General features: G+C 43.5%; 1 protein-coding gene across 2 annotated transcripts in view; it reads left to right on the plus strand.

Annotated features, from left to right (window-relative positions):
• Positions 1–18031, plus strand: part of TRPC1 (transient receptor potential cation channel subfamily C member 1) — a 136149-nt gene that overhangs the window by 56085 nt on the left and 62033 nt on the right. For both annotated transcript variants that reach the window (XM_030216470.1, XM_030216471.1), the window contains exons 6-7: positions 7301–7496; positions 15203–15539. In XM_030216470.1, coding sequence (XP_030072330.1) covers positions 7301–7496; positions 15203–15539 — 533 coding nt within the window. The remainder of the gene's footprint in view (positions 1–7300; positions 7497–15202; positions 15540–18031) is intronic.

Genomic DNA, 18031 nt, shown 5'->3' on the forward strand with positions numbered 1-18031 from the left:
AATATGCAGATTAGATGCAAATTACTCAAGTACAATACAGCATATTCATCAATCAGCTCTTTATTCCAGCCCCCTGGGGCACACTTCTTCCAGCTTAAAACATTATCACAAGCTTCAAACACTTTCACAGATCTCCCCACTGAGCCTCACACCCATAGACACCTGGGCTCAGTGCTAACAGCCTTCTGTCCTCCAGCCCCTGGCTGCTATTTCCTTGATCTTCTTACACAGTTCTATATACAACAGATTAACACAACAGTCTCTCTAGAGCCCAGCCAGTACCTTCAGGGAATTCTCTTTCCTCAGCTGCCAGCTCTCCAGTTCCTTTCTCTTCTCCTTCTCCTTTCCAAACTCAGGCAGGTATAAAATGGGTGACTAGCTTCTACACCCCTTTAGGCTCTTCCCCCTAATTCCAGGCAGGACCCAGCCCATAACAACCTTCACCTGTTTCCAACCCAGGATTCTCCCAGGTCCTAGCGACCTCCACCTGGACCTACCCCTACTGGCTCCCTGTAGTGACTCATCCTAAGCATAAGCATTTCCCCCCATTCCTATGGGAACAGCACCACCTAGTGGCCTACCCAGGATAGGACAGCCCCTTATTCTTCACAATGGCCACACATGCAAACAACCCACGCGAAGGGTCACACACACTACCTCATCTCATACAAACTGTCCACTGATCAGAACCTAACCATAACACAAACTAGATGGACAGAAACACCATGGACCGACCATTAGAAACTAAACCTATCCCTAAAATGGCGAAAAAGGGGTTCTCTCCACACACGAGAACACAACTCACACCACAAGAGGCCAAATAGACCCAGATACTTTCTGGCAACAGATATACAACAATGATTGGACAGCACAAACGGAATCCATATATTACCTCTCATAATGGGACAAAAGATGCAGACACATACTAGATGAAATAGCACCCTTACAAATAAGAACTTCACATAGACACAACTCGATACCGTGGTTCAATGAAGAATTGAAAAAACTAAAAACACAATCTAGGAAACTGGAACGTGCATGGAAAAAAATAAAAGACGAACACACACTCAACGCATGGAAACAACTACAAAGGAAATACAAATACGCAATAAGACAGACCAAAAGGTTGTACTACAAAACTAAAATTGGGCCGGACTACAAAAACACGAAGAAACTAAACCATCTTGTGAACAAACTACTAAACACAATGTTGGTCACCACAACCAACACTGACATCACATCTGCAGACAACCTTGCTAAATATTTCAATGAAAAAAATCGTAAACCTACGCAAAACCCTACCTCAGAACAACATGGTCATGGAAAACCTCATTAATGGTCTAGACCCAACCCCTGGTGAATACCCTGCTGACCGAATATGGTCAAATTTTGCTCTCCTTAGCGCTGACACAGTTACCCAGGCGATTAAACAATACTCCAACAGCCATTGTCAACTGGACACCTGCCCCAGCCACCTAATGCAATCTGCCCCCCACCGCTTCATAACAGATCTCACATCCCACTTAAACTTCATGCTTCAGCAGGGTATCAACCCTAAAGAAAAAGGCAACATCCTGCTCACCCCAATACCAAAAGACACCATGAAAAAAAACAAATGACATTACTAACTACCGCCCAGTAGCATCTATCCAATTAGTAGTCAAACTAATGGAAGGACTGGTGACCAAACAACTCAATCACTACATAAACAAATTCACTATACTACATGAGTCACAATCAGGATTTTGACCCCTACACAGCACCGAAACAGTACTACTCACACTCCTAACCAAATTCAAACAGGAAATAGCAATAGGCAAGAGCATTCTCCTCCCAATTTGACATGTCAAGTGCGTTCAACATGATTAACCATAACATACTGCTAAGACTCCTAGAATACTTCGGATTTAGTGGTGGCACTCTCAATTGGATTAAGGGTTTCCTAACCACAAGAACATATTAAGTGAAATCAAAAACAAACATATCGTCACCGTGGAAACCAGGCTGCGGAGTACCGCAAGGATCACCATTATCACCGATCCTTTTCAACCTCATGATGACTCCACTAGCCAAGACCTTATCCACCCAAGGTCTTAACCCATTTATCTACGCTGATGACGTTACATTATACATCCCCTACAAACATGATCTGGCAGAAATCACCAACGAAATCAAGCTAAGCTTAAACATCATGAACTCATGGGCAAATGCATTCCAACTAAAACTCGATACAGAAAAAACACACTGTCTCATCTCATCCCAATACAATACATACAAACCCACAAACATTAACACCCCAGGATATACCCTCCCTATCTCAGACAGCCTGAAAATTCTTGGAGTAACAATCGACCGTAACCTATCACTAGAGACCCAAGCGATATCCACCATAAAGAAAATGTTTTTCTCAATGTGGAAACTCAAACGCGTGAAACCATTCTTCCTGAGGGAAATATTTCGTAACCTGATACAGTCAATGGTACTAAGCCACACAGATTACTGTAATGGAATCTATGCGGGATGCAAGGATCAAATCATAAAGAAACTTCAGACCGCCCAAAACACAGCAGCCAGGCTTAAATTTGGAAAAACGCGTTTTGACAGTGCCAAACCACTCTGAGAAAAAGTGCATTGGCTACCAATCAAAGAACGTATCACTTTCAAAATCTGCACGACTGTTCATAAAATTATTTACGGCGAGGCACCGGGATACATGACAGACCTCACCGACCTGCCAACCAGAAACACCACAACATCTGCACAATCATAACTAAACCTCCACTACCCAAGCAGCAAAGGACTCAAATACAAATCAACCTATGCATCCAGCTTTTCCTACCTAAGTGCACAACTATGGAACACATTGCGAAAAGCAGTAAAAACTACGCTCGACCACCTAAATTTTCGGAAAGCACTAAAGACAGACCTGTTCAGAAGAGCATAGCCCACTCACCCAACATAAAAATACCTGGACACTTGCGACACAATGTAACCAAAGACCGTAACTGACATTACCTCACTCTTCTTCTCCCTTTCCCTCTCTAAGTTTCTCCCAATTGTACCTACCATACATGTACCTCATTGTACTACAATATCACTTTGTATTCATTCATACAATGTATTTGTTCAGACCAGAATCAGCTAACGCCAAGGTGGGAAAATGTGGGATACAAGTGTAATAAATAAATAAAAATACCCTTGAGTGCTGTATGGTACAGCCTAGAGTGTTCCTATGAGTGGCTTTCCTTTTCCATTGAGTGCTGTGTGGCACAGCCTTGTGTATTCCTATGAATGGCTTCCCTTTTCCCTGAATGCTGTGTGGCACAGCCTTGTGTATTTCTATGAATGGCTTCCCTTTTCCCTGAATGCTGTGTGGCACAGCCTTGTGTATTCCTATGAATGGCTTCCCTTTTCCCTGAATGCTGTGTGGCACAGCCTTGTGTATTCCTATGAATGGCTTCCCTTTTCCCTGAATGCTGTGTGGCACAGCCTTGTGTATTCCTATGAATGGCTTCCCTTTTCCCTGAATGCTGTGTGGCACAGCCTTGTGTATTCCTATGAATGGCTTCCCTTTTCCCTGAGTGCTGTATGGTACAGCCTAGAGTGTTCCTATGAATGGCTTCCCTGTTCCCTTGAGTGCTGTGTGGCACAGCCTAGAGTGTATTCTTATAGTTGGCTCCTCTTTACCCTTGAGTGCTGCGTGGCCAGCCTTGTGTATTCCTATGAGTGGCTTCTCTTTTCCCTGAGTGCTGTATGGTACAGCCTAGAGTGTGTTCCTATAGTTGGCTTCCCTTTACCCTTGCGTGCTGCGTGGCCAGCCTTGTGTATTTCTATGAGTGGTTTCCTTTTTCCCTTGAGTGCTGTGTGGCACACCCTTGAGTATTCCTTTGAGTGGCTTCCCTTTTCCCTGAGTGCTGTATGGTACAGCTTAGAGTGTTCCCTCATGAGTGGCTTCCCTTATCCTTGAGTTCTGTATGGCATAGCCATGAGTGTTCCTCTGTGTGGCCTTGTTTTGAGTTTTTCCTGTGTGTTTTCTGTTTGAGTTCTCTTTGTGAGGTTTCTGGTTGTGTTTGAGTGGATTGCTTTTTCGTTTGCCTGTGACTACTAGCGCAGCCTTGAGCTTTCTCTCTGTGTGGCATGAGTGGAGCGTTCTTCCGTTTAGCTGTGTCTGCTAGCGCAGCCTTGAGCTTTCTCTCTGTGTGGCATGAGTGGAGCGTTCTTCCGTTTAGCTGTGTCTGCTAGCACAGTCCTGTGCATCCTCTCTGATTAATTCTTTTTGAATGGGTGGTTCTTCTGCTTGCTGTGACTACTAGCTCAGCCTTGAACTGCCTCTCTGTGTGGCACGAGTGGACAGCTCTTCCGTTTAGCTGGGACTACTAACTCAGCCTTGAGCTACCTCTCTGTGTGATGTCTGTTTGACTTGATTAGGACTATTCATTTATAGCTGGGGTTCTAAGCCCAGTCCTGTGCTGCCTTCTAGTGTGGTTTTCTTATCTTTTACTTGTGGTTTCTACCATGTGAGTCTAGTGAGATTGTTGTTTCACCTTCAGTTTCTTTGTGCCTGTGTGTAGGGTCTTTTGTGGCTCTGTTTAGTGCAGTGTGTGTGCACTGCTTGAGTAGTTTTTCTCAAGAGATTCTGTTCTGTTTCTTTTCCCTTCCCTTCTCTCTGGTATGATTTGGTTCCAGCTCGGCCGTGTGGATTTAGCTATTCAGATTCCAGTGAAGAGGGGGCACCCCCCCCCCCCTTATTACAAGAAGCAGAGGTTGTTCCAGATTTGGAAGTCCCTTTCAGTATCTTAGTAGTAGGTAGAATATTTCTATACAAAATTATTATATTCCCCAAATAGTTGTATATATTGCAGACTACACCAATACTGATAACACAGGAAGATAATCGGAAGTTAAAGAAACTGTTTAATTCTTTTTTTTTTTTTATGGCAGGGAAAAAGAATGAAGATTAGTCTGCATATTTGAATGAAATCTAGGAAACGGGGAGGATGGGGCGGTACCATACATAGTTGTCAGGCTTTGTTATACAGCTCTGAGACATGTAGGTGAATGATTTAAGGGTTCTTCAATTCTTACTCCTTTTGCATTGAAAGATGTATATGTTTTACCCTTGGAACTGGCTTTTGCCTTGCATGCTGAGAAAGGCCATCTCCCTTAGAACTTGACTCAATTAATGAGTAAGCTTAATGATGATACAATGCTGACAATGGTTTTGAAAAAGGAAGAAGATCTGTCCTAGAGTTACCCCATTGTTGCCTATTCAGGGAAATGTACATTCTGAGGTGGGCAGGGGTGGACTGACAGTGATCTAGGCCTCCAGGCAGAAAGAGTGATTGTGCCCCCACCACCACTCCCACCTTTGTTTCCAGCACCCCCTGCACACTACAGCCTCTCGGGCTTACTTTGAAGAGCCCTGGTGCTCTAGTGGCCTCTTCGGGTGGGGGGGGGGGGGGGCAGGAACGAACTGTTTCTGCTCTACTCAGTGCCACCACTTCTTCGTAATGGTTGCCTAGACTTCCTGCAACAGTCTTGCGGGTCTCGGCAGCTATTTTGAAGATGCGGCAGTACCGGACAGAGCAGCGCAGTGCAGTGGGTAGGAAAGAGTAGGGTTCTTTTTTGCCTCCAAAGAGGCCACTAGACCACCAGGGCCCTTCAAATTAGGCCCAGGGGGCTGTAGTATGCGGGGGGAGGGGAGAGAGGCACTGGCCCCCCTAGACCCTATGAGCCCTCTGGCACTGCCCGGTTGCTCATATGACTAGTCCGTCCCTGGAGGTGGTGTTCACTGCTAACATATTTAAAGTGTGGACTCTCAGTGGTGTGAGGAAAATTGCTGATCTTATAGTTGAGGAAGGCTTTACCCATTTCAACGTTTTGTAGATCAAGGTCTTATGTGAAGGACAAATATATTTCCCATATTTGCAATTACATTATTATGTACGTACTTTTGAAATTAAAGATTTAACTACAGAGAGAAGCTTGAATAGCTGTACTGTATAGCACATTGATGCAAGAAAACTCTGTTACTGATTACACCAGTTATGCTGAAAAGTAGGCTGCAGATCTTGTGTGCCAAATAACTAGTGATCTATTGCAGTGAAATATTCAAGCTATTCTCAAGTTAACTACAAATGGAAGACTGCAAAAGCAAAGCTATAATTTCTTGTTGAGATTGTATGTGTTTCCAAAAAAAAAAAAAAGCCCAACTCATAAGATTTGGAGAGGGTGCATGCTTGGCACAACTCTCTTCATAGTTTTTGGCAGAAGTTGCTTGATTGGAAGTGAGGTTTTTTTATTTTTTTCAATTCTGGAGTTAAAAACTGTTATATTTTCTGGCTCAGAAAATCTTTTTCTATTTAATCCCTGGAGGAGTTTGGACCTGTCAACTTTCACTCTTTGGAGGAACTGTGTTTTTGATTGAATGGCGATGGAGCATTTTTTAAGTAAATTAAACCAGACCAGGCTGATGGAGAGTTTTTGAAAAATCTTGGCTTCTCTTTGGGATGCTTTGACAAAGTTGTGCTATTGCTTATGGAAGAGCACTGGCTTCCCATTGTAGCTAGCATCATTTAAGATATTGGTTCCTGCTTTTCAGGCATATTGTACAGGTATTCCTTTTTTTTTTTTTTTTACCTCTGTTTTGCTTCCTTATTTGTCATTAGTGCACGTCAGTCTCTAAGGGGACTCTTCATAATTCCTACATCATGTAAAATTAGATTGGAGAGTACAGGGCAATCTGCATTTGCCTATATGGAATCTCAGTGATGGAATTTGTGGCCCACTGGTATTAGGAAAGAGTCCTCCAATTAAAAGCTTAAAAAGGAGCTAAAGATATTACTCTTTACTGAACTGTATATTTAAGGATGAAACTTTTATGTATCTTTTATATGCCTTTTATATTCAAATTGTAACATTCTGTCCTCGTGTAGTGTAAAAAAATGTAAATTCACAAAAGGATACATTTTCTGTTATTTTTATACTTTTTGGATTATGCAAACCACTTCAGTGTCTTTGGATATTATGATATATATATATATATATATATATATATATATATATATATATATATATATATATATATATATATGCAGATAAGTAAATAAATAAAATAATAAAAACTCATGAATATAAAATTGGAAGTGTGTTATCTTATGATTTGTCATCAATAAAAACGTTGAACTATAAAATAGCAAATAACTCATGAACTATGGAACAAGAGTGTAATGGTAGTTTTGCACTGAATTAGGACATTTTGGTACTATCAGTCCATCTGATTAAGCTTGCATTTTTGCAGGAATGATTATGAGGAACTTGCCCAGCAGTGTAAAACCTTTGCTAAAGATCTTCTTGCACAGGCTCGGAATTCTCGAGAGCTGGAAGTTATCTTAAACCACCAATCCAGTGATGAGCCTCTGGATAAGCGAGGATTACTGGAGGAGAGAATGAACCTGAGTCGCCTCAAACTTGCTATTAAATATAACCAAAAGGAGGTTTGTAACTTTATGTAAATGAAGTAATTCTTATATATCACCTAAGTATGTGTGTTTAGAAGGGAATGCTGTGCTTTGAATGACTGAATACCTTTTTGTTTAGATAATATTGTTATAATAAATCTTGTTTAAAAGATCTTCCCTTCTTCCTTTTCCTCAGATGGCCTGCCTAAGCAGCATAAAGAACCCTCACTGGCTTTGAGGACTGGAGGGATATTTCCTTCAAGACAACCTCACAGGCCACCATTGGCAGCTATCTTCCTCCCCCCCCCCCCCCCCCCCCCCACAGTTTGAGCATACCTACCTCAGTTGGTTCTGATAGACAGCAGGGTGTGTGTGTATGTGTTTATGTAGAAGAGAGAAATTGGAATAGGATATGTGTGTGTATATAGTAATGTGTAGATAAAAATAGGCTATTCTCTATCAACATGAAAAATGTAATCGGCCACACATAGGTGATGTCATCTGATGGCCTTGGGATGGAAGAGCTCATAAGCTAGTGTAAATTACTGATGGTGCTCAGCCTCTCCCATGTATAGGAGTGCTTGCAGTCTCCTCAGTTTTTTTTTCCCAACGCTGCCGAATAGGTGTAAAACAAAGCTGACTCTCATAAATTTTTCTGACTGGTTTTCATGTTTTTTAACGTTGTCCTTTGTCCAATTCTTTTCATGTGTCTTTTACCTAAACAAAAAAAGCAACCCCCTCCGCAAAGTAAAAAAAACGACACAACAAAAATGGAACAAGGAAAAAACATTTTTAAATCTTTCCTGGATTACACACCTCTTCCATCTGCAGTATGTCAATAACACACCTGAAATCTGTCTTATCGTCCTGGTCCCCATTCAGAAGCAAGGTAACCACTTCCAGTGTGGAAGTGTGTCCCTGAAAGCTACTACTACTACTACTTATCATTTCTATAGCGCTACTAATATGCAATGCTGTACACTTGAACATGAAGAGACAATCCATGCTTGAAAGAGCTTACAGTCTAATCAGGACAGACAAAAGCTAGAAAACATTGGACCCAGTAGGATGGTATATGTTCACCAGCTGCCAGTACTTGTATAGCTTCCTTATGCATGGATTTTTGGTTGCTGTATAGATAGTAAATCTATTCAACTGGCCTAGTATGATATGTATAGTGAGGGCATAGGTTTGAAGTAGAGCCAGGGCAAGCTGAGGAAATTATGCAGATAAGTTTTTCAACCACTATCTGAATAAGCTTGCCTAACAGCTTCTTTTAGAACAAAACATGCTTTTCCAGTCCAAAGCAATAGAACCAGTCCCATTCAAGAAAATCAAGCAGACTGCATCCCAACTCAAATTTCAGGACTCCATACCTCTTTCTGTGCAAAGAGAAATCAAAACAAACGCCCTATCCACCATTCTCCTACTTAACCAAAGGGTTCTGGCTATGATCACTAGACTCAAGGCTGCTTATACTCGCCTTACAGTTTATCTAAATCACAGGAAATATCTTTGCTTTACAATGTTGCTGACCGCTATCAATACAGAGTCCTTTACTTAGGACTCTCATTGGCTCCCGGGTGGTCAAAAAATGTTTGGCAGTTACACCAGCTCATCTGCTTAAGAGAAGTTTTGTAGTTTTTCCTTAACTGGATAATTGGCTTCCTGCAGCTCCACATATTTAGTAACTAAGGAACAGTATCATAACCTCCCATTTGTTGTAATTCCTGATAAAGTTCACTACATCTAATGTCACCCTAACAAAGAAGCAGCCCTTTGTTGAATCACTTGTAGATATGGATTAAGTAACAGGTTTTCCCTGAGGACAAGCAGGAGAGTGGTATCCTTATATCTGGGTGAGGTCATCCAACAGAGCCTGGTGTGGGACGCTACCCAGTGCTCTGTAAATTTCAGAGGCTATTGGCAGCCGTCCCCACTATGCATGCATGAGTGCCTTCCTGCCCGATATGAGTGCAGGACCCTTGATCGTCTTTTTTTCCGTGGAGCTAGGATATCACGTTTTGTCTCTCTCCTCCTCAGCGCTTTTCCTTGTGTTTTTTTTTTTGTGCCTTCCTATGCAGGCTTCTTTAGGCTAGTTTTACTTATTTTTCTTAATACAAGTCTAGTTACTTCCCTCCCTTGTTATTTTATTAGGGTTTTTTGGCATTTTTAAGTTTTCTTTATTTTTCCTGGCTCCAGAGGCCCTCTTAGGCTGGAGCACCAAGCTTAGTTTGAGGTAAACACCATTTTGTCCTCACCATTGAGACTTTTGATTTGGCTGTAGTGCTTTTTGTCATGCCCCAAAAGATCCCCAGTGGCTTCAGGAGATACACTCAATGTAATCGGATGATATCTTGCACTGATCCACACAGTTGGTGTGTGGTGTGACAGGGCTTCATCTGACACGGGGGTGCACTGGCATTGAGGAAGTCTCCACCTCCCTCAACGTCGGGCACTGGTAGCAAGCCCCGGGACTGCTCTACATTGGAACTGACATCGAGGAGACGAGTGGATTTGATGACGTTCTTATCGACACCAAGGGACACCGATGCCAAGTGTCAGGTGAAGGCCTTCAAAGCATGTTGCCAGGAGCTCTGGGGCATTGGCATCGCTGGCACCTGAGAAACATCGGCTGAAAGGACTACTCCCCTCTGTAAATTCTGGTGCCAGGACCCCACTTCCAATACGGCACTGACAACTCAGCAGGCTGTCTCTACACTGGCATCAGTGCCAGTATCACTGATGCCTATCCTCGATGACCGGTTCCAGGCTATACTGAGAGAGGAGTTGGCAGGATTGCTAGAGCTCCCTTTGTGCTGAGGCAACAAGGGTGCTTGCACCAGCTGCAACACTTGGTCACTCTAACCTTGAGGTCCATAACACCCCTATGGTGTGGTCTCCAACCCCTATGCCTCGATAGGTATTAAGGGCGGTATATCAAAAATCAACTATCTGTGTTGGTGCCTCGATCTGCTTGGCAACTACTCAACATCGGGGAAGGAAGCTCCCTCAAGGTTGAGACATGAGCAGGCACTTCGGTACCAGACCTTGAGAACTTGACATACCTCCAACCAGTTGAGATGGGCAGTCTCAGCAGTCTCCTCAAGACTGTTTTGCTGAATCTGACATGGACCGGCTGTGGGAGTCTGAGGAGGCGGGGTCATAGCATGCCCTCAGATACCTCTCCACCTGATGAGAGGAGGAAGTCTCCACCTGAGCCCATCTCTTTTATCCATTTTATTAAGGAAATGGCAGAGGCCATTCCCTTTAAGTTGGAAATGGAGGACAAACCTATGGCTGAGTTATTTCAGGTCCTAGAATTTGATTCTCCACCCAGAGATGCTGTGACAGTTCTGCTGCACAAGATTTTCTGGGATGCACAGATGAAGAACTGGGAGACCCTCTCTCTGTTCAGGTTACACCAAAGAAGGATAATTCCATGTATCTGAACCATAAGGCTCCCAGATTTGAGAAGACCCAGTTGCCATACCACTCACTCTTTGTTGGTCCAGTCTGCCCTCAAAAGAGCTAGAAGTTCCTGGTCTCAATCCTCGGCATCCCCAGGCAGAGAGATTCAGACCCTAGATTCCTTTGGGAAGAAAGTTTATCAGTCCTTGATGCTAGTCTCCTGCATCCAGGACTACCAGCTTACATGTGCAGTCTTTGGTCCACAGTGTACTAGACTTTGTACAGACATTCTCCCACAGGAGCAGGCTGCTGAGCTTCGCCAGCTGGCCAAGAATCAGAAGGAGTGTTGAAAATATTTGGTCAGTGTGCTTACGATATTTTTGATATTGCATCCAGACTCTCCACTTTAGGTGTGGGGATGTGCAAACTCTCATCGCTGTGTGTCTCTGACCTTGAACCTTCAGTTCAGGAGAGGCTAGTGGATGTACCTTGCCGTGGAGATGATTTTTTGGTGGACAAGGTGGAAGAGGTTGTTGACTTCATCAAAAAACACACACTTGATCCATTCAGTCCCTTTCCCGGTGGCCTCCTTCTGTGTCGTCCTCTTCTAGTAGTTTTTCTGGCAGGCCTTGAAGAAGTACCTTTTACTCTTAAAGGTGTAGGTTTACTTCACCCCGTCCCAGGCAAGTAACCCCAGATCCAGTGCCCTCGGGCTCGCCAGCCCTGTCCACAGAAGTCTGGCTTGCTCCCTAGCCAGAAGTGGGGGTGAACTTTTGACTGGCTCCAAAGGAGCATAGCTGCAGTTAAAGTATCCATTCTGGATGACCTACTGGTAGGGGGAGGCTGAATTTTTACCAAGAAAGGCGCTCCTGTATGTCATCCAACTAGTGGGTATTCCAAATAGTCTGAGCAGGATATGCTCTCAATTGGCAACAAATGCCACCAAATTGCCCACCACAAGTGTCTCTTCTCACTACACGGCAGGAGCAGGTACTTGCAGAGGAACTCTCTGCTGTTCTCCAGGCCCATGTGGTCGAACCCGTTCTACCAGGGCAGGAAGAGTAGGATTTCTATTCCTTGTCACCAAGAAATTGGGAGGATTTCACTTAATCCAAGACTTAAGGGCTCTGAACAAATATTTGGTGAAAGAGAAGTTCAAGATGGTTTCCCTGGACACCCTTCTCACCATGATTCGGAAAAACAATTGGCTGTGCTCTCTGGACTTAAAGATTCATATACCCACATCCAGATACTTTCCAGTCACTGGAAGTACCTAAGATTTATAGTAGGGAAGCATCACTTTCAGTACCATGCTCTGCCTTTTGGCCTTGTGTCTGCGCTCAGGGTCTTCATCAGATGTCCTGCAGTAGTCACAGCGTTGCTGTGCAGACTGGGAGTTTGTGTTTCCACAATTGGCTGGTCAAGAGTACATCGCAGTAGGGTACTTAAGAATCAATGCAGAGGACTGACTGGATGTTGGAGTAATCGGTTCCCCAAGTCCCATCTCCAACCTCCCATCTCCAACCCATTCAACAATTGAAGTATATAGAGGCCCTGCTAAACACAGTGCAAGCCTGGGCCTTCCTCCCTTAGGATTTAGTGACTGCTTCAATATCAATCGCCGACCAGGTTCGCAGCAGCCAGCAAGTATCAGCTCAGTATCTGTTGAAATTGCTAGGCCATAAGGCCTCAGCAGTGCATGTTACCTCCTTGGCAAGTCTCCATTTCAGGAGAGCCCAATGGACCCTAGCTTTTCAATGACATCAGGTTACTGGGAATCTGGATGATGCCATCCAGGTCATGCCACAGCTCAAACAGTCGCTACACTGATGGCTAATTCTGTCCAATTTGGTCCAGGGACTACCATTCCAAATTCTGCTGCCTGAAAAATCTTGACCACAGATGCATCCAACCTGGACTGGGGGGCTTATGTAGATGGGCTTCACACTCAGGGGAGTTGGTCCTCCCAGAAGCAATCTCTTCACATCAACCTGCTGGAACTCCGGGCGATATAGAACTCTCTAAAGGCTTTCAGATATCAGCCAATAAATCAAATTATTCTAATTCAAGTGGACAATCTGGTTGCAGTGCATTACATAAACAAGCAGGGGGGTACAGGCCCCTACCCCTTGTGTTAGGAAGCAGTTTGGATGTAGCAGTGGGCTCTAACTTACAACATGCTGCTCAGTCGCATTTCTAGCAGGAAAAGACAGTTGTCTGACTGCGCAGGATCTTGCAACATGCGTTGTCTCTCAATATGGGCGTAGCCCACGAGAATCTTCCAAGTGCAGGACACCCTATTGGTGGATCTCCTTGCCACTCATCTAAACAACAAAGTCTCTCAGTATTGCTCCAAACTCAGGTCATATGACACACTAGCATCAGATGCCTTCCTCTTGCATTGGCGGTGGGGGGGGGGGGGAGAGGGTCCCATTCTTCTAGTAGGGAAGACTGTTGAAATTCAGGCAAGGTCAATGAAACATATCTTAATAGTACCATACTTGCTGAGGCATATCTGGTTCCCTCTACTTCTGGAATTGTCCTCCGAAGATCCATGAAAATTGAATGGTTTTCCGACCCTCATAATGCAGAATGAGGGGTCCCTTGTGCATCCCAACCTCCAGACCCTGGCTCTTATGGCCTGGATGCTGAGAGAGTAGAATTTGTCTCCTTGCACTTGCCTGAGGGTATCTCCAGAATTTTGCTGGCTTTCTGGAAAGGTTCCACAAAAAGGTGTCATTCGATCCAAGTAGAACAGGAAGGCTAGTTGCAAAAGAACCTTAGCAAAGTGACTGGCCTCTTGTACATAGGTATGCTGTGAGCAAGCACGTATTTCTCTTGGTTCTGAGGTCAAATTTCAACAGATTAGAGCTACAACTGCTAAGTAGTCCTCTTGAAATCTGTTTCATGGACTGCAATCTGCAGGACAGCTACCTGGTCTTCTCTTCATACTTTCACGTCACACTACTCTTTGGATCAGGTTTCAACACAAGACAATGCTCATGGTCGAGCAATGCTGGCCAGCCTTTTCTTGTTGCCTGACCAATCTCATAGATGGTTAACTTGAAGCACTTCAACCTCTGTCTCAAGTACAGACTTAGAACCCAATGTGTAAAAACAAAGAAAACTGCAGATAGAGCAGTTATTTGTATTAGAGCACACTGTGTAGTGTTTTAGTACAAAAAGCACCATTTGCATAGTTTTCCATATTATACATGAAACTTTGTTTACTTCTAGTTTTTCTATATGTAACATATTTAGATGAAATGTTAATGAGTTGCTCTGTTGGAGAATCATGTAGCTCATTAACTGTTGGCACATAATTGAACTTGTAGACCAAAAAAAAAAAGAAGCTACTTATGTGTGGGGCTTTGTTTGGGTTGTGTGTGCTCCCCCCCCCCCCTGCAAAATGTGCTTAGTGTGTAATCTTTATTTCCCTTGCATATGACTCTACCTTTTCCCCCTCAGAAGAGAACCTGGGTCTCTCATCATTCCACTGTCACTCCCTGACTGTCCTTAAAATCTATACTCTGATAGGTTAGCTCCTGTATGTGACCCTCTTTTTGGTCACTGAAGTCTTGACAGATACATGTGACCCTTTCCTTCCAATCAAGTGCTGCTTTCATTGACCTTGAGTGACATTCACCCTATTAGTCCCTTTCCTTGCTCTCTCTCTAGCCTTGTGGGTCATCTTCTTGTCCCCTCTTCTGTTCAAGGCAGACTCTTCATCTTGTTTCAGAGCATGTTGCTCTGATCTGCTCTCTCGTCTTGAGAAAGCGGACTCCCTTTTCATCTTACGAGCATTCCTGTCCACACTTCCCTTTTTCTTTAAGATCAATCTTTCAAGCACAGTTCTTTACATTTAATGAACTCATTCAGCAAACTTTCCATACCCGCCTCTCTATAATGTGTCAACTTATCTTCAACTTTGAATATCCAATACGAAGACTCTAGGGTGGAAAGACTTCTGGTTTCAACTTCTGCATGCTCTAAGTACTGTTCTGCTTATATTGTAATAAACAGCTAATATTTAGAGGGGGAAAGAGTCTTTGTGGATGTTGGAGTGCTGATATTTAACTGTCTAGATTAGGGGCACACCCATCCAGTCGGGGTTTTCAGGATATCCCCATTGAGACTGGCTGGGCGTGCTCTGAGGACTGGGTTGAAAACCTCTGGTCTGGATAATAAATGCACGTGTAGACTTCATGAGGCCAGAAATGTAGACTACTCCTTTATTTTTCAACTAATCTGGACTTGGATGAGTTTATTAAAGAGTGTATGGTATGAAATTCTAAGGGTCAAAATGGGATATCTCTGCTTTTGTTTTGTAGTTCGTGTCTCAGTCCAACTGCCAGCAATTCCTGAACACTGTCTGGTTTGGGCAGATGGCAGGCTACCGACGCAAGCACACCTGCAAGAAGATTTTGATTGTTATGACAGTTGGAATTTTTTGGCCAGTGTTATCTCTCTGTTACTTACTAGCCCCTAAATCCCGGGTGGGTCGAATAATTCATACCCCTTTCATGAAATTTATTATTCATGGTGCGTCCTACTTCACATTCTTGTTGTTACTTAATTTATACTCTCTGGTATACAATGGACACAAAAAGAACACAATGGGTCCACCTTTGGAGCGGATCGACTTCCTTCTCATTCTTTGGTTAATTGGTAAGTGCCAACATAATTTAAAAGCATAAAACAGCAAATAAATAAAAGCAAAAAAAGCCCAAACAAACAAAGCAATGTAACATAATATAGAATGGCAGATAATGATGATCCATGTAGTCTGCCCCACAATCATGTTGGTTATCAATTCATGATTAAACTAACAAGCCAGCAATTTACTAACAACATTTTATTTGCTTAATTCAGCTTTCAGGTGTCTTTCCCTCCTCTATTGAGATTCAATGAATATTGATGCATAGCATTGTAGGTATATTGTATCCAATTGCTAGGAACGACATGTGTAACAGAAATCCCAGTGCCAGCGCTTGGTTGTTTAAATGGTGGGGATGCATTTCAGAAGGAAATAAATGTCTTGCTTACTTTGCTATGTATTGCATTTAGGGGCTTTCAAGGTAATTTATTTTTTTCAGAAGCAAAGAATAGAAGAAAACAAGAAGGTATCTGAATATTGCACCCATTGGAACATTTCTGATGTTGTAACAATAATCTCATAGCTTGAAGTCATACCATATTCTGTGAGTTTTCCCATGAGAGCTAGGGCTAAAGTTATAAAATTGGTCACAGACATATTTGTGTGGTGTTTGTTCAGTTTCCCTATTTTATTAACAATCCTGTGCTGCAAATGACATGTCCTGGAGGATCCTCAATACAGGTATCAAGTTGGGTGATCTCCAGCCTGGCCTTTATTTCTACTCAGGGCCAAAGTACCTAAGACAATACTGCATCAGTCAAAACGTTGTTTCTGCTAGAGTGGGGAGTGATCTCACACCTTAGAGATTGTAATGAGGTGCTGTTAATGGACTGGCACTGAAATATCTGCTGACAGTTCTTCTTTCACACAATATTTTATTTCAATTTGTAAATCTGTATTGGGATTATTTGGGGGGGGGGGGGGGGGGGGGGGTCAGAGGCATGGAAACAGACCTGAGATTTACCTCTTTAAAGTGGATAAGAAGGTGAATTATCTGACTAGGTTGTTTAGAAAGGAAGGATCTTGCCTCTCCATTGTGTTTGACTGTGTAGCTGCTGTGGAGCTTTTGAGAATGTTCTGCTTATTGTATTCTTGTGAGATAGTTCTGTTTATTGTGATCTCATATCCGGCATCTCTTGCTCCACTCTTTCCCCCCTCCACTCCCCCCAGGCAATCAGCATCTTAACTGTCCCTCCCTGCTGCTCCTCCATACCTTCTCCTCTGTACCTTTTTAAACCTTTGTTATTCATGAGCAGCAACACATACTCACTGCTTGGGCTGGCCCCAAGCCTTCTTTCTGACTCAACTTCCTTTTTCTGCTTAGGTGGGTCTAGGACAAGGCTTGGGGCTGTCGCAAACATCAGGTATGTGATGCTGCTTGCTGCTGGCGAAGAACTAAAACGTTTAAAAAGGTATGGAGGGGCGTGGGGCCACTGCTTCAGTTGAGACTAATCATGTGTTAAATTTTATTTGTGTTAAAAATTAAACGTGTTAATCGCCCATCTCTAATTAGCACCTCCTCATTTTCTACTTTACACTTGGAAGAATTCTGTTCGAAGTATCAAAAATTCTGCACAGAAAGTTTGAAAATTCTATGATCTCCCTGCTTCTGGCAAATTCAGCCCTCGCTATTTTGTGCCCACGATCCAAACTGGACACTCCCAGCATTCTCTCTCTCTCTCTCCACCAGAGTTCTTGCATAAGCCCCCTCCCAGCACTTACCACCATAGCTTGCTTTCTCAATCCCTTGCACATACCCCAGCTTTCTACCTGTCGTTCCCCCAAACATACACACGTACCCCTTCCCAGATCTTTTTCTCTCCCCCCCCCCCCCCCCCCCAATCTACCCATCGCCCTCCTCTCCCACTGCACACACAACCACCCAGAGCTGTGGAGTCAGAATCGGAGTTGGATGCAATTTCGGGTGCAGTTGGAGTCTGTAAAAATATACTGACTCTTGATTCCACCTTCAAAATAAACACACATTATAATAAATATGGTAAACGTATATATAATTTAACCAGTACTTTAGATCCAGAACAAACATTTTAAAGCCTAATATCAGTTGGAGTTGGACCGTAGAAAATTACAGGAGTCAGAGTTGAAGACTTGCAGGCTTATTTTTGAAAGAGAAGGGCGCCCATCTTTCCACACAAATTGCAAGATGGGCGTCCTTCTCACAGGGTCGCCCAAATCGGCATAATCGAAAGCCGATTTTGGGCATCCTCAACTGCTTTCCGTCACGGGGATTGACCAAAGTTCACGGGGGCGTGTCGGAGGCGTAACAAAGGTGGGACTTGAGCATGCCTAACACATGGGCGTCCTCGACCGATAATGGAAAAAAGAAGGGCGTCCCTGACGAACACTTGGATGACTTTACCTGGTCCTTTTTTTCTTACGACCAAGCCACAAAAATGTGCTCTAAATGACCAGATGACCACTGGAGGGAATCGGGGATAACCTCCCCTTACTCCCCCAGTGGTCACTAACCCCCTCCCACCCT

The sequence above is a fragment of the Microcaecilia unicolor genome, chromosome 10, assembly GCF_901765095.1.
Source record: "Microcaecilia unicolor chromosome 10, aMicUni1.1, whole genome shotgun sequence".
NCBI lineage: Eukaryota > Metazoa > Chordata > Amphibia > Gymnophiona > Siphonopidae > Microcaecilia > Microcaecilia unicolor.